Genomic DNA, 17,314 nt, shown 5'->3' with positions numbered 1-17,314 from the left:
TAATTTTGTTGCCAAATGTAAAAAAAAAAAAAAAAAGTCTATGCCAGAAATGGAAAGTTACAGGTAAGTACTTGCTACCTCTCTGATCTCTGGATGAGGTAATGGTTTGATCTGTTATCACCTCTACAACCAGTAAAGGCTTGTCTAATGATACCATGGAACACACATAACTCAGGAGAGGGATCATCCTTTCAGTGTATTTGTTTTATTAGCAATAACACACAAACAATAGAAAACAATCCAGGTAGATAAATAGTATGATATTAAAAAAACGTTATTAAAATAGTTTCCTTCACATTGTAGTTTGAGTGCTGGAGTCAAGCAAAGCCGACTAAACCAGGCATGGGTAAGGTGTGTTAAGGCTATTGTGGTGTTCTGACATGGTTGGCTGCAATTTACAGCAATGACAATACAAGTGCATTGCAACATAACACTGACACACTCATAGATAAACACACTCAAGGCATTCAGAGCAACCTCCTCTATGAGAATTTCACCATAGGTTGGTATTCTGCAAAATGATAGGTTTTTCAAGATTCAGTTGTTTTATAAGTTTTGAGTTATTGGCTCTCAAAAAGCAATCTTATGACATCATCAAATTGCATTTTCTTGATCTTGACAGGGAATAACTCAACTCTCATAAAACATTTAAAAAAAAAAAAAGATCTTGGTAAATTTTGTAGGAAAATGTCCCTTTTGCAAAACAACAACCTAAATGTAAATTTCAGCATTACTCCCTTTTAATGGATTTCACAGAAGCACTCTTCCTTCATGTAAGCCATGTGAGGCACATTTTGTCTGACAATACTTTTCACACATAATATATGCATGCTAAAGAAAACACATTGCTATAGTGAATAATACACATATATACAGTACACTATCATAAAATGATGACCTGACTTTCTGCGTCTTACAATTATTTGTTCAGTGTCTTGAAAAAACTAGACAGGCCGTGAAGTTAGATAGAGAAATAGTAGTGATATTTGCTACACAGTTTAATGACTTCAGTACTAATGACTTTTGATTAAAACACTTCATTTGCTGTGCTTGCATTAAATGCTAACATACTCTTCTTCATCCATAGTTTAGAGTTAGGCACAAGTGTGTTTAACTTGAAATATGATAATATTTTAATTAAATAAAAGTTAAACAATAATACTGGTATCGCTGTAACTATTAATTGTCTATTCATAGTTTTAAAATATCAAAAATTCAGATTTTTGATGAAATACAAAATACACATGAGATTTTAGAATTTAAGATACAGGAACTTATCTCACTTTTCATATCATCCGACGCTCTCAGATAAACTCTTTGACAAGACTATAAGAATAACGTGGAGTGAGACAGACAGAAGGGGGACGGGACGTGGTCTCGACGGCTCCCCCTCACTGCTCCAGGACGATGATGTCAGCCACTCCGTGGACCTGTGTGAGCTGTTTACAGTCCAGAGACGCCACCAGCTTCCTGGGCCCAGGCTGGGCGGGGACGAAGTGCTCCGTCAACGTCACTGTGGAGTGACCACCAACGTCACTGAGAGGGACAAGGAGAGGTAAAAGATTAGTCTGGAGAAGGAGATAAGTGGGGAAACATTGATTTCGAACAGTGCTTGTGAATGTGTGGAGGAGAGAGAGAGAGAGAGAGACAGAGAGAGAGAGAGAGAGAGAGAGAGATGGAAGAGAGGGAGATTTCTCAGTGTCTTACCCCACAACGACTTCATGGCCCTTCTGCAGGCCCAGGCCCTCCACTCTGAAGATCACGCCCTTTAGTGTTCGTGGCAGTGGGTTGGTGAAGGTGATCTTTGCTGCCATCTCCTTGCCAACCACGGCTTCTCCCAAAGGCTGCCAGAAACAGAGTACCACTCAAACCGCTGTACATCATCACATGTTCCATTAGCTAAAGTGCTATTTCAGAACATGAAGTGAGCCAAGAGGGGTGAACTAAACCTTTTCCTATGACAAGGCACCATTCCAGAGTTAAGGTACTATCCTAGGTGCAAGTACAATCCTAAAAGGCAATCCTAACTTGTGTGCAATCACACAAATGTGATGCAAAGCTAATTGCTAAAGCTAATCATGAGCCTACCTCGATGTTGAGGTCAGGTGTGCGGAGCCTGAAAGTGGTCTGGTTGGCCAAGACTTGCTGGGTCTCACTGACCCTTCCAGACAGGGTCAGCATCAAGGCCGCCTGATCCACCAGTTGGTCTTGGTATTGCTGGTAGGGCAGTACCCAGTCAATGGTCTTCACTGTGTGGAGAGGTACAGAAAAAAATATCACATATCTGTACGTGATAATACAGTGGCTGGGTTGGGATAGGCAAAGAAACACTGATTCTGGCCAGTCCAATGACACATTTGTGGCGATGAGTTTCTGAATGCGAGAAGAGGAGTGTGGGAGCTGTGTGAAAACTCACAGCTAAGGTGTGAAGATTCACAGCTGAAGTTCAGATTTTCACAATGCAAGGTTTAATTACTGATTAATAAAGAACAGGCACGATTTGTCAAAAATTTTCTCCAGTGCTGTACACCTTGACAAAGTTTGACAATGTCTCATCCTTGACTGACTGACCCGAATTTACCTCTTGATGACAATGGCACTGTGGCAGTGGAGCCATGGGAAAAATAGAAGCACTAATACAGCACCAGTGCCACCAAGTAAGGAACATTAAATTTGACTGTAACTCCATTTTATAGCCTATGATTCTTGGCCAGACTTCTAGGTTTCACTGAGTGGCATAAGTTTAGATTGACAGCTGGGTATTACGAAACTCATTTCTCTACTGAAAGCGCCTTCGGTTCCTTATAGTGCTTTTCATTTGTCCTTTGCCCATAAATCCTAGACCTTAGTAGAAAGCTAACCTTCATTGGGCATGAGCTCCACAGGCATTTGGTCCTTCTTGACGGTGCCCTTCAGCACACCGGTGTAGTACATGACGGCCACCTGGCTGTGCAGTGTCGTCCGGCGGGGGTGCGAGCTCAGGTTCTTCACCACGATGCTCAGCTGGGCGTCGGCGCCCATCCGGGGCCCCTCGCCCGCCATCTTCACCTCCACGCTCACATCCTCCGCCATGGGCGTGGAGTAGACGTCCGGCTTGCTGCCGTAACGGCTGGCTGTCTCCACAGCGATGCGTTCCTCTTCCGTTCCTGGGAGAGAGGGAGAGGAAGAAGCGAGATGTAGAGGAACGCACTTCATTCCTTCAGAGGTTTCAGGATTTATGGACAGGTGCAAGAGATATGGAGCGTACTCTTTTCAACCAAAGCAAACATGGAGAAATACTTTAACATAGGGAGGAGCAGTGAATGCTATGCTATGCTGTGAAATTATTGCATTTTTTAGGTGGCAGGTTTCTGATTCTGAGAGATCACTCTAGAACTGAGATGACTTAGGTAAAATATGAGTATCTGTACCTTCAGAGTGTTTGTAGAGGTGCGTGATGTCTGCCCGCTCATCTGAACCCACTGCCTTGGTGCTGATTTCGTGGCCGACAGCTTTCTTCTCACTGTGGATCTGGCTGAAGGTCCCATTCAGATTCCTCTGCCAGTAGATCTTATCACTGTTCACCTGACGGGAAATTACCAACACACACGATCAGCTCAAACATCAGAGCTCATGAGAAGTCTGCCTCTCATACTGATGAGAAAGTTGACCTAAAACATGGCTCTTATTCTTTATTCTTTGTTAGGATCCCCATTAGCTCACACTGCTAGTCTTCCTGGGGACCGCAAAGAAGTTTGCAACACAGTTGAGATAATAAGACAGATTTATTTTGCATTTGTGCCTTTGCATAGGTCAGAGATTCCACACTTTAATTGCCCTGTAACAGTGCATCTGAGGAGATTTGTTCTTGTTCTAAGGGGTACCAGGGGACCCAAGCATGCAGTCCTAGTTTAACAAGAATTTATGCTGCTAGCGGAGATAATTTGCTCTGAGATGCACTAAATTATTCAAAAAGATTCCTATTTCACACCTGATATATTCAAGCCAATTCCAAAGAGCATATTCAAAGCCATTTAAAGCCAACCAAAATGAATCCTAAATCCCTGCATTTTAGCCTGAGTGTTTCACTTTGCAATCGCTGTAAGAGACAAACCCCTGGTATCACAAGCCTCTTCAAGTGCCATCCTAAACAATACAGATCCCTGTTCAAGCACATCTTCCCATTTTCTAGCACTCACCTCAGCAAAGACAAAGGGTGTGTCGTGTTTGAGGTAGACCTGGCCGGAGCGGATGGCGTTGACGGAGGCGGGGCCGCAGCGGAAGGTGCCCTGGCTGGTCTCCTGGGGGGTGGAGTCAACCGCCTGCCAGCCTCCGTGACCGGGGGGCAGGTCTGGTCTGGCCATCCAGCAGTCGTTCCACACATGGAAGTTCCTATGGGTTGTTGGGATTATATGATGTTAGGCTGAGGTTGTTGGCTGTGTACTGGAAAATACAGGTCACAGGGTTTTCACATATAGTTCTTCATTTAAGCATGTGTGGGCATATGTCAGGTTGAGCAGAACTGGTATCAAGAGTCAACATAGACTCAGTGTTGCAATAAGACATGGATTGCTAAATACGGATTGTAAATTTAATAGAAACAGTCCATACAGATGTAGCCATCCAACGTTTTACTACAAGCTTTCTATTCAAGCGCCTGTTACACTTTTTGCTTTGTGTTGGAGATGAGCTGTTTGGGAAAGCATCAACCAGAAAGAGACAAATTGTGTTATTATAGCAAATAGAGCTCTGCTGCACTAATGCAGGATGGCACTGTAGATTAACCTCCACAGTGTGAGGAGAGCTGGAGTGGATAATTGAAAGAGCATGATCACTCTGGGTTGTCTAGTTAGAAGGGAGGCCTTTCAGAGCAGAACTAAATATACAGTGCATTCCTTAGGCATAGCTTTACTTTTAGCAGCTGGTGTCCTGGCCCTGTAAAGGTACCTGAACATCTTACCAGACAGAGTCAGAGTTGAGGTAGTCAAGTGGCTCCATATTCTCATCGAAATATACATCTGTAGTGAGTGATACATCGGTATCATGGGCAGACTGGAAGTTGGTCACACTGCGGGCGGGTATGCCGAGACACCTGAGCACTGGAGAGAGAGAAGGGGAAAGAGAGAGAGTGATTAAAACAGAGTTTGAGAGGTCAACAAGCAGGGATGAGCGTATTATAATTAAATTATGCTCCCAGGTGCTAAGACCTGAGCGAAATAACTCCAGACACTTCAGCTGAGCAACTCTGGTCGCGTGGAACTTTATTATCCTGGCTGAGGGAAAGCAACATATGTTTCTCTGTCTGTGACAAAAGTAGTAGGTATGACAGGAATGCCGGGGGGGTATTTAGGGTAGATATGAGCTATGGCTTGCTATCAGGGGCAATGCTATGTGCTAAGGTCAGCCAACTTGCATGTGAGGGGCCATGCCTGGAGGCACTGTGAATTAAGTGTTCTGTTACAGAGCGGAGAGAGCTAATAAGAAGAGCCTGATAGACAGGAGGCAGGGAGGCAGACTGTTTGACAACCGAACAGACATAAGCATTGGGAAATACCACACTCTTGGGTATCCTTTGTGGCGTATGCACATGCACATGCACACACACACACACACACACACAAGCTCTCTCTCATCTCATACCAGTCGTAGTGACCCCAGAGAAGACCCAACACTGTCCGTACGACACTGGCGTTCCATCGCAGGCGTGGTATTTCCTGAGGATCTCCACGCTGCCGCTCCAGGCCGTAGGAGAGACTCCGTCACTGTAATTTCCTGACCAGTTCCCCACCAGCACCCCCAAGTCATCCTGGGCATTAATCTGAAAAGGTGATGTGATACATCACAATTGAAATAGTGAAATAGTATCCAAGGAAACTGTTAAGATGTTCTCATGAGAGTTTCCTTGGTCATAGTGTTCATTTTCAATGCAGAGCATGAGAGATGATAGAGGGGTATTGGCAGTGATATAGTGGCACGTAAGTAAAAAGTTAGGTAAACTATGACCTTCAGTCAGTGATCATCATAATTAAACGATCACTAATATAAACAAAACATCATCCAGAAAAGCATTCATTTAGGCTTTTTTCTGCTTAAAAGATCCTACCTTCATATTTACATCTGTTTACTACTACTTACTGTAATGTACAACACATCTAGAACAACAATCATATGTGAAAGTATAACCATACCAAAATTTGAACATTCACTCACCATGGCGGATATGACCCTGACCACGTTGACGGAGTCCCCTCGACCGGACGGAGGCATCTCACTCTTCTCCAGGACAAACAGACACGCATCCAGCATCCCCTCCTGGAACTGAAGCCAAGGCAACACAGATTACTGATTGATTGCAAAGGAATAAAATTCATCCAGATGGGAATTCTGGTCGTATTTAGGGTTTGTAGAATTATTTTGAAGGTGCTACCTGCAGCATTTTAACAGCAATAAATCAATAAATCATCAATAAATTACCACATTCATTGTGAGACATTAGTAAACAGTAATTACCATAAACAAATGAGACCATCACCGAGAAGACTGTCAGCCTCTACCGGCCTCTACACCGCATTTTACATTGTTTTACAGCACAAAGGGAGATTTCTTTATGGCACAAAACAGGAGGAGGGCACTGTTTGGGGATCACTTACTGTTTTGACTGACGTGGGAGTGAGTAGGCAATGACTGAATTTTCATTTTGGGGTGAACTATTCCTTTAAGTTGACAATGACATATTGATGTTTTACAGCTACATGCAGCACCCTTAAGTCCCTTTTAATTTTGATGGTCCGTACCTGTCCGAAGTTCCATGTGCGGGCGCCTATTTGTTTCTCTGTGCCATAGTAGATTCTCCCAGTGTCGTTCAGCACGTACTCGTTCCTCTCCTCCTCATCATCCAGGAACACTGTGTCCTCTGGAAAGAGACAACACCATTATATACATATCTTACATCATTATCATATATATTGACTATACAATGTTTCATCTGGCATTAATACAGCTGAAGCTTTTCTGTAGAGCAATAGAGCAATACTGTGTTTCACTGATATGGACTCCCTGTGTATAATGAGGATCCCATTGAAAAGACATTAAAATCTGTGTCCTCTGGAAAGATATAACCCCAACACAATATTATTATATGTATACACCAAGCTAGACAAGAAATGCACTATGCAGCATACACTGTTTGATCTAGTACTGTGTAGTGCAAGCTTTAGGTCAAGATCTAGGCTTTAAGTCAAGATCTAGGCTTAATCCCTGTGTGTGTGTGAAAGTGGCCCATAATCCACGGCTGGGAATACTTCAGTGACTAAACCAGCTAAGAATGTGATTTCTTTTCACCAAATGTCTCAAAGGATCCCTGAGGCCAGGAAACGGTTAAGAAACACAATGACTACATGGACCTCGCAGTGGGGCCCGCATTCATTTAGGGGAAATGGTCTGCTTTGAGTGACATCAGCGCTACAGCGTGGGCGTGTGGCCCTAACTCTCTCTCTTTCTCTCTCTCTGTCTCCTTTTTCCATCTGTTTGCTCTCTTGCTGTGTTGATACACAGACGTGATTAGCAGTGTATGGGAGAGGGAAAGTGACAGAGAGAGAGAGAGAGAGGACAGAAAAGTGGGTCGGAGTTGGTCGAGGTGGGCATGAGAGAGAGCGAGTGGAAGGAAGAGGCCCTAAGAAGTCGCGAGGGAAGAGTCCGGGAAAGAAAGAGGGGAAGTCGTGCTCGGGGAGGGAGTGGAGAAACACACCAGGGCGAGAATGTCTTGAGGTTTTACAGGAGAGAGTGGAGGGAGGTACAGAAGCTTAGAGCGCTGACAGGATCTGGCAGCTGCGATTATTATGGTTTTCACTCCTTGCTGAATATCTCTGGAACGCAGGGAGAGAGCGAGAGAGAGACGCAGAGAGAGAGAGAGAGAGAGAGAGAGAGAGAGGAGGCCAGTGAAGAGAAGGATGGGGCGATGGAATGAGGGTCAGGCCAACAGGGACAGTGTTCATAAAAGAGATAGCAAGATGGCAGCAAGACTGGGAGGGAGAGATATAAAGCGGGGGAATATAGAGGGAGGCAGTAAAGGAGAGAAAGAGGAAAGATTGGCACCAGCTGCAGGATTACTGCGCACTAGCCCCATGGCGGTTTATACAGTAATTGTGGGATTTTGACTTTTATGAGAGGGAAGAAGAGATTGGGCCGGGGAAGGAGAGATTGAGAGAGGGAAAGGGAGATTGGGCTCGCCGCCAAAAGCAGCTACACCATAATCGAAGACAGCCGGCTTTTTTTTTTTATCAAGCCCAGGTCCACAGCTTCTTATTTTGCTGTGTTGCAAAAAAAACATTTTTCAAATCAATATCCTGCGCCAACGGTTTGCTGCGCTCAGCAAACCGAGACACACTTTGCAGAATAGACAATGAGGGTCCGCTTTATCTTGCACAAGGAACTGCCATGTGTGCATCGGACACGTAGTTCAGCTGGGGAGCTTCATAAGCAAGTGTGCCAACCGTCTTGAACCCCAGCCAAAAGAATTACATAACTCCCATAGTCACACAGGGTCATACTGTGGCTACTTGATGGATAGCGACACGTTCTTGGATGGTGAGTTGGCCTTTCCCGCCCATGTGCAACATTACATTGGCACTCCTCGAAGAGATTGAGAGGGTAAACACACTCAGGTTTCGTGCCAGTGTTTGCCATCAGAGATGAAGACCCTGTTAGCCTTCTGCTGCAAGAAAAACATGCACTTCTTGAAGGCATTTTGTCTTAAAAACAAACATGAAATTCATTCCAGACATCTGTTACGTAATCTGCTTTGTCTTTCCTTCCCTCGTTCTCTTTCCCTTCCACATTCCTGCCCTCAATCCATCAACGCGCTCTACCCCTTTCACACCCTTCCTCCCGCCGCCACCTTTTACCTTCACACCAAGGGTTGAAGAGCATGACAATGTTCTTGCTGGAGTCGTGAGTGGTCGCCGCCTCGCCCTTTGCAGAGCCGGTTGTCACGGTGAGGCCGTACAGGCCGATCACAGCTTTGGCCGGCGAGTTGACGGACAGCTTGACCTTGTTGCCGTTCTGCTCGACGATCTTGGCCTCCCAGCGCTCGTCCTCCAGGTCTTCCACCAGTGGAACGATGACGTGGGTGCCCTTGGACACCATGGGCAGGGGACCTATACAGCAGAAAGAGTTTTTTTGTTTTTGTTTATGTTACATTATGTTATGCATATACCACAAGCCTTCTCTGAAAGCATTACTAAAGTGAACAAAAGACTGTGATGCATTGCTTTGCTTTGTGCTGTTTCGTGTTATGTTGTTATGTTGTATTGCACAATACGCTCTCATCTGCATTCATGTTGCTGCAGACTACTCATGTCTATGGCTTAAATTTAATTAGATGAACCTGATTTTCCATGCTCATTGCTCATAGTATAGAAAAACATCGTTGAGTCAACTTTGAGTCACTTTGAGTTTTCACTTTTCCACTGTATAACAACTTCTGATTTGAAAGTTGAATGAATACATAAACAAAGCATGAGTAAAATAAATCTAGTGCATCTATCTGCATTGGATTCTGTCATTTGAAATAAATGAACCTCCACTGCAGAACAATGCAGCTGACACTTTTACTGTGAAGAAACACTCAACAGAAACAGTTTATCTGATGGAGTCTGTGCCAACCCACACAGTGTGTTTGTGTGTGCGTGTGTGTGTGTGTGTGCGCACAGGCGCAGGTGTGTGTACATTCCTGTGTTCGTGCATGCAGAAGTATCTGCGAAACACATGCATTTTGCTTTGTGTCCATATGAAAATTCAAGGGCTGCAGCTCCACGCCACTAAATCAAAGCATTTTCACTTCTGTCATTTCTGTCTGATCCTCAGCTGACCTTGGAAATTTAGATTCAATACAGTCAGATAGCAGCAGTGACAGTGGAATGACTTCATAGCAACATGCGGTAGGGTACTGAGTATACCCCACTATTTACGTCACAGTAATTCATAGTCTGTTACCACTGTGGAAAGCCAACTGTAAACCACACAGTGTATCACAACCCTTCACTCAGCTGCGCATGGTTTCTCTGAGTAAACATTGCTTTGGTGCTGTGAAAGCCTCCCAGACTTCACACACACTTCCCTGCAGAGATTTAGCCTGAAGCTGAGACGTTTGTGAATATTTTCTCCTAAGATAATTAGCCTGGGTGTTCCTTTACAGGATGACTTAATGTTTTGTTAAGAGCTAGCAAACTTTGGGAAGCTAACACATCTGTAGACGTTTTTTGTTGTGAGAAAAAAGGAGTTTCTAAGAGCGACTTGCTCGTAGCTAAGAAGTAAGGAAGTTCACTATAACCCACTGGCTGGATTAAGACTTACTGGATGCTTTGCTCTGAGCTATTTGCTTTGTTAGTGGCACCCTGCAGGGCTTTAGCTGCCATTTGCTGAAGGGAGTCTAGAGTTTTTATCGAGACACCATTGTTCTATCTGACCGAAGCGAGAACTCTCCGCCCTTCCTCTCCCTCCTCTGAATGCCTGCTGCAAAGGAAATCAATGAAAAACACTGTCTCTTTTCTGGTAGAACAGCTTCGCCATTAATGAAAATTGACTGAATCCTTATTCGGCCTCTTGGTTGAACAACAGACAGGTTAGGAAGCAACAGATACGCCTCCGTTTTACATGTCTCAAGTTGTGTTTTTTTTGTGCAGCACCTCAATCCTTTTAACCAAGCATGAAGCAACTGTGAAAGCAAAGGTGATGAGGGATTCTGTCGTAGGCGGATGGCTCAGATAGGTCTCTTTTTTCTCCTCCCCTCTTCACATTTAACCGTTTAAGCGGCAGGTGACAGCAGAGCATTTATCTCACTGAAGCAGAGCATTTCTCTGCGGTGGGGTAATGGCCAGTTATTCCCAAGTGTGCAATGGAACGTTGTACTACAAAGCCCATAAATACCAGAGAGAGGTGTCTGGTGTCCTGAGGTCTGGGAGCTATTAACACTGGGGTGCGGCGGGTGGAATCCTAAACCCAAATAGAGCGGCTATAGGGCTGAATCGCTGATCGAAATCAGTGCAGAACACATTTAGAGGTGTGTGTTACTCAAAATTAAGACTTCATTTCCCATAAACCCTGTTGTTTCTCGTCGCAAAGAGGATGTTCCTACCTGCCTCCTTTGTTTTGAAGGGCAAGCGAGAATGGCCAATAACAGCCCTTGATGACAGCCAATATGCATTCCGACAAGGTAAACTAGCATGAAGTTGAAACAGTTACAATGGCGTAAAGTAAAAGTGGTTCCTGTTTTGTGCCGTAAAGCAATCTCCTTTTGTGTCGTAAAGCAATCCAGCAGATTTTCTACTAAATCCGACCTGTTGGCACACAATGTAAAATGAGGCTGCCAATCTTCTCTGCGATAGTCTCATTTGTTTATGGTAATTATAATGTCTCAAAAGTAATGTGGTAATGATTTATTTATGTTAAAACGCTACACATAGCACCTGTGCATGTATGTGTGTATGTGTGACTGGATTTTTGTGCGTCTGTGAGCAGGTGCGTGTGTGTTTTAGCACGTGTTAGACATGTGAATGGTGCTACTAATCCACATGTGCCCCACAGTTGCCACCCCTTCCTGTATCAGGGGGCAACAGCTGGCTGCCATGTCATGACAGTAAGACATTGTATGCTGTAATCCGGACATCAAATACCCAAGATTACAGAGTGAAGCCCCAACTCCTTCCTTCCTGCCCACTTGTACTTTTTCCTGTCCGCCTGGCAGTGGGCCTGTAACTCTTGCTGTTTCTATCTCTCTCACACGCTTTCTTTCTTTCTTTCTTTCTTTCTGCAACAACAGCAACAACCAACATACCGGTCTTGAGGTCCAGGTGCAGTTTGTCGGTGTCGGCGTTGAAGGGCCTGTTGAGCTCCAGCTCCATCTGGAAGGTCTGTCCTCGGCGGATGATGAGCTCGTCCCCGTGGTACAGGTCGGTGTGGTGCTCCTGCCTGTTCTGACCCGTCTTGGAGCTCAGCAGGTCCACCGAACGCACCGACAGCATCATCTCTGAGGGAGACGGAGAGAGAGTGAGAGGATGGCAGGAAGCTGAGCAGAGCTGTTCCCACATATCCAGAAAAGAAGTAAACCTATAGTGCTAGATGCCCAATAGGAGGGACCTTTTAAACTAGAACTAGGCCCAGCCACCCACAGTATATGAACAATATCACAATTCCAAACCCCACTGGACCTCAAAAGTTCGCCATGTTACCTTCCATCTCGTTGTTGTCGTCAATCTGCGGCTTGGGCTTGGGGGGCTCCGGGGCCGGGGGTTTCACCACCTCCACCCTGTCTGTAACGTCCTTGCCGCTGCCGGCCTGGGGCTTACAGCAGCACGGGCACATCTTCCTGAACCAGCGCCGGCAGCCGCCCTCCTCCTGCTTCTTCTCCCCCTCCTTGTGTATGGTCACCTCCACTCTGGTGGGCGGGGCGGCGCCGGGGAAGCGCCCCACCTCCGACGTGCCTCTCACTGTCAGCCGCTCGCCTGGCATGCTGGGAGACAAATCGATAGATCAGCGGAGGGTGGGTATAGAGAGGTGGATGGAGGAGGGATCGAATGGGTGGGTAGTGGACAGTGTTGGTGTGGAAATGCGGCACTGAGCAACATGGTGCAGTAATGTTATTACTTTTCCGAGTAACAAGTAATGTAACAAATTACTATTTCATCTGCAGCAATGTTATTACAGTTAGTAGTCAAAATAATAAGTCATTACTTTTTATCATCCCCTGTAAATATAAGAATGAAGCTGAATTAATACAAAAAACTGTAACCCAATCCCATCCCTTTCTTCCTCTCAGCTGATGAAATGACAGGAAAGTTGATTTTGTCATGGTGGAAGTATTCCAACTTCTTTGATTTTATCAAGCAAGCGAATGACACATTGGAGACCAACACATATTTGGTTACCATGATCATTCACACAGAGGCACAGAGGCAAGACATATCCCCATTTTTTAAGGTCAGAGGATGCAAATCACCAGTTTAATGGCTCTAACAGAAATGTACTGTAATGAATTACTGCTCCTATGGAGTAATAAATAAAGACTAACATTACTATTGAAGTGAGTGTTGAGTAATATATTACTTGTTACTTGTACAGTAGATAGAATCAAAGAAAGAAATGCAAATGGTGGCAAGAAGAGAGAAGTTCTCTTCTCTCTGGAGACCAAATGAGTCGCCTCAATGTGGAACTGTTTATGAACACAAATGCATAAACACTGTCTCCATTAGAGGAATGGCTAGTGTGAGTGCACACTCAGTACAGGTGAAGTGCAGTGCACCACAGTATTAATTTTGGCAAAAGATATGGTTCACATAAATCATCAAAATATCTCCCCGCTACTTCCTTCTCTCCTTCTCTTCCCTCTCTCCATCATCCAACCAGCCAATCCACTTTTAATTTCACTTCCCACAATTACCACATTCCACACTTGCACTCTCTTCAACCGCCTGCCTTTCCCAAAGCATTCTGGGGGTATTTAGCCTTTCGTCCCAGTCAACTAAACTCCCTGAGAAAGCCAACATACCTCATTTATATACCAGCAGCTGGATCCCATCTGCCCCACCTCAGCTGCTGGGGAGTAATGCTGCGTGTGTACTTGTATGGCTCTGTGCATGCACACACACACATGTATGGGCAGTACATCAGATGTACATTTATCATACTGTCACATCCCCTCCTCATACACTGTACTGATAATCACAGCTGAATTAGATCATTTTTCACATGGAACACCAGAACTCCAGTCCTTCCTGCTCACCCTCGGCTTGTCCGCTTAACACCAAACATAAGCATGGACTCCGGGTCAAATGTCGTATTCCAAATGTCAAAGTTGAGAAAATAAAAAAGTGTTTACAATCTAGAGGCAGGCAGAGGGAGGAGGCCTTTCCCTTTTATCCCCTTCTCTCCTCTCTCTTTCCCACCATCTGCACAGTCTCTCCGTCTAAACATGAAAGCCACAACTTGGCTGCAGCAAAATAAATCTATATAACCCAAACATTAAAGTCCCAACAGAGTTTTTTTGTTGGGCCTTGTAAAACACCAGCGGACCGTAATGAGCTGCAGCAACGCACGTCGTCAGGAGAAACGCAGCGCTGTTAAACACACAAACACGTATAGAGCGTGAGTTTATGGGGGCCGATGATTCTCATTTTCGCAAGCAAGATGCTGCGGCGTCTGCATCCAAACATCACCAACACCAACATCTGTTCAGCGCAGTATGTCCCAGTATGTCTGCATTATTGAACTTCGGCACGCGGGTGCGGAGAGTAAAGCCGGAGGGAGTGAAGGGTCAAGGGTCAACAGTCTATGGAGGCTTGCATGATGCCACACAGACTGTGAGTATCTCCTCTGTTAGTCCTAAGACGTTTCTTTTAGCGCTTGGACTTTAAAAGTATAGGACGAATTCAATTATATACACAGAAAAATAAAGGTGCCGAAAATGGTTCTTCGGAGTGATGCCATAGAAGAACCGTTTCTGGTTCCACAAAGAACCATTCAGAGCAAAGGTTCTTGAAAGCAGTGGTTTTCAACGTGGCGTCCGGGGGACCGCCAGGGGTCCTTGAGGGGGTTCCAGGGGGTCCCCAGCAAATTGATGAACTGTTAAACTTCACCATTATTTAATTTACAAGAAGTTAACACAATTAGAGAATGTAGAAGAATGACTGTTTTATCTATTTAGGTTTAGGTCTGAGAGACAAAACCTGCCCTTTATATGTCCTTATATAGCCTCATTTGCAATTGCACAATATATACAGAAATTGTTCTTCTATGGCGTCACTCCGAAGAACCAGTCCAGTCCAGTTCGCACCTTTATTTGTCTGCGTGTGCATCTATGGAAACGGATGACAATTATTACACACAGAAAAAAAACATCCATTCTCTGCAGCACGGTGGAAATGACAGGTAGAGTGGAAACTACAGGGATCTTAACATTATGTCAGAAGTCTCACAGCTTCAGGAATACTCTTTGATAAGGTGGAGTCAAATATATTGCATGGGATCCGGGGTGTCGAACGGGCTGAGCGTGGCGGTTTTACACTGATAACGTAGGAAAGTTATGTGGCACAGTTCAAAGGGTTGACAACAGCTGAGAAAGAGGTGGCGGGGGGGGGGGGGCTCCTCGCAATGTTAGACCCTGAAAATGCACGGGTAAGTATAGAATGTGCGTGGGTGTGGGTGTGACATTACGTGCGCTTCAGATTTTCTTTTTTCAGAGTTCCTCCGCTGGTCAGATGACATTCTCCTCCCTTCGCCTGCTTTCAAATCCTCCAAATATTTGGCAGAAACATTCAGTCATCATGACAAACACAATGGACAAGGTCAGCCAGTATTGCAAATTGCAACACCGTCTCCACCCAAAACTGACATCCACCCAAACGCTCTCTCTCTGACCCGTTCTCTGTGTGTTGCCTTTATGTGTCTACCTTTAATGAGGATGAGCCAACATGTAGGTAGAAATTACCTGAATAGCATGGCAGGATTTAACACGTCCTGACTGCAGAGTAACACAGGTACTGTATGTACAATGGAGTCATGTGTCATTCAAATGAAGTTGCCTTTTGCTTCTCTACCCATGTTTAGTCATCCTCAAGACCATGGGTGTCTAAGTATTTTGGGCGTTTCAAATGCAAGATAGAGCTGTAGTTGACCAAATTGTACTAAGAATATTGATTATTTTGAGAATAAAAGGATTTAAGGGTCTTTTATCAGTAATGTGTGTCTTTATACGCTTTTTAAAGGGCAAGTCATGTCAAAATCACTCCTCAGGTGTATTAAAATGGCTTCAAAATTCAAGTCCTGAGCGCTGCCCTACAGTTTTGGTAGCAGATGAGACAATTTTTAGCATTCGTTTGGCAAAATAATTCCTTATAATGTAGTCATAATGTGGTTAAGTCTCGCTTTAATGCACAAACTGAATTTTAATCACGACACAGGTTATCAGCAGGGCTTGAAACCAAGCGTGACGGCCGCTCTTCCCTGCCTATCACTATCACATGTATCACTTCTTCCATTATGTTTTGCCCCCCCCACCTCGCTCCCTCCCTTCCTCTCCCTCTGCCCATCTACCGCTCTGCCCAGTCAGTTTGTGTTGGCATGCCGACACGCCTGGTATGCCAACTGGCCCCTGAGATAAGCACTTCAAATTCAGCTCACTATTCCCCAAAAGTAACACCCACTTTAACTGGCCCGGCTTGACGCCCCTGTGTGTCTGTCTGGTGGTGATGTTGGTCCCATGTAAAAACCCCATTAAAAGTCAGTGCAATTAATGCCACATGTGTGCGCAGTGTGCAGTGCCACTTATAGAAAACAAATGCAACAGCTGGCATGGAGTCTACTGCTATAGAATGCCTTGCTGCAGAGAAGAGAGGAGAGCAGCAGCAGCTGGCTGGCCATCAACCAACACCACTGTAAGGATGAAAACACCATATTTCATTTTCTGTTGAACATGGAAAATAAAAAGGGAATCCAGGTATCCATATGTACCTTGGATACCAATCAGGTTAACTGATTGACTGGATTTTGTTCATTAATTCCAACCTGCTGCATTTGGACAGAGGCATAAACAGACAGATATGATAAGGTAAAGATGTCAAGCAAATATCTGATGATGATGTGCCAAACTCTCTCTCTCTCTCTCTCACACACACACACACACACACACACACGCGCGCGCACAAAGCAAATCAATATGTTCTGTCTTTCATTTGTATAAAAAAAAAAAAAGACGTTACCTTCTTTACTCCTTTAAAAATAGAAACCGCTATGCGTGTACCGCTATGTGACCATCTGTTACACTTCACGTGCCACTAGTGAAGCAAACGAACAAGTTCCAGTACAAAATTTCAAACTGTTAAATCTTGCGTTAGGAATGAGGGAAACTCTTACTTTGAGTGTGTGGATTCTTCTTGTTCGGATCAGTCGACCAGTCCTCGGAAACTTTTGGAAGCTCTTTCTTTTTTTGTTGTTGCGCGCTTCACTCTTGGATCGGAATATATATCTCAGGCCCGGACTTGGAATGCACGGTTACTTTCAACTGACACACCCCTCTCTCCTTCCCCCCCCCAAGCTCAGCCCAGCCCAGCCCAGCCCACCCTGCACGGCCCACTCCCACTCCAGGTCCCGTGGAGCGCATTTTTAGGGCGCGGTGCGTAAAAGGCTAAATGCGCTGCTGCTGCCTGGGCGGCTCAGCATGACTTCATACTGCCAGGAGCGCACGCATGTCATTAACTGTAGTTTATGAGTACATGATGTGAAGCACACACACTGCGAGAGAGAGAGAGAGAGAGAGAGAGAGAGAGAGAGAGAGAGAGAGAGA

The 17,314-nt window shown here is 44.9% G+C and overlaps 1 protein-coding gene across 1 annotated transcript; it reads right to left on the bottom strand.

The window, feature by feature from the left end:
• Positions 1–198: 198 nt before the first annotated feature.
• tgm1l1 (transglutaminase 1 like 1) lies at positions 199–17,009 on the bottom strand. Its single transcript, XM_071537401.1, has 14 exons — positions 16,885–17,009; positions 12,207–12,487; positions 11,813–12,004; positions 8,883–9,134; positions 6,774–6,892; positions 6,190–6,297; positions 5,620–5,797; positions 4,940–5,078; positions 4,179–4,371; positions 3,411–3,564; positions 2,862–3,146; positions 2,089–2,249; positions 1,708–1,844; positions 199–1,536 (listed from the first exon to the last, which is right to left on the bottom strand). The coding sequence occupies exons 2-14, from the start codon at positions 12,484–12,486 to the stop codon at positions 1,392–1,394; spliced, it is 2,343 nt and encodes a 780-aa protein (XP_071393502.1). The 5' UTR covers position 12,487; positions 16,885–17,009; the 3' UTR covers positions 199–1,391.
• Positions 17,010–17,314: the final 305 nt, after the last annotated feature.

Source organism: Centroberyx affinis, unplaced genomic scaffold (genome assembly GCF_046629955.1).
Source record: "Centroberyx affinis isolate AG114_WGS23_722 - 3 ecotype Tasmania unplaced genomic scaffold, CSIRO-AGI_Caff_v1 ptg003040l_1, whole genome shotgun sequence".
In the NCBI taxonomy this organism is placed as follows: Eukaryota; Metazoa; Chordata; class Actinopteri; order Beryciformes; family Berycidae; genus Centroberyx; species Centroberyx affinis.
Note: the sequence above shows the minus strand (reverse complement) of the source record. Positions and strands in the feature narration are given on the sequence as shown.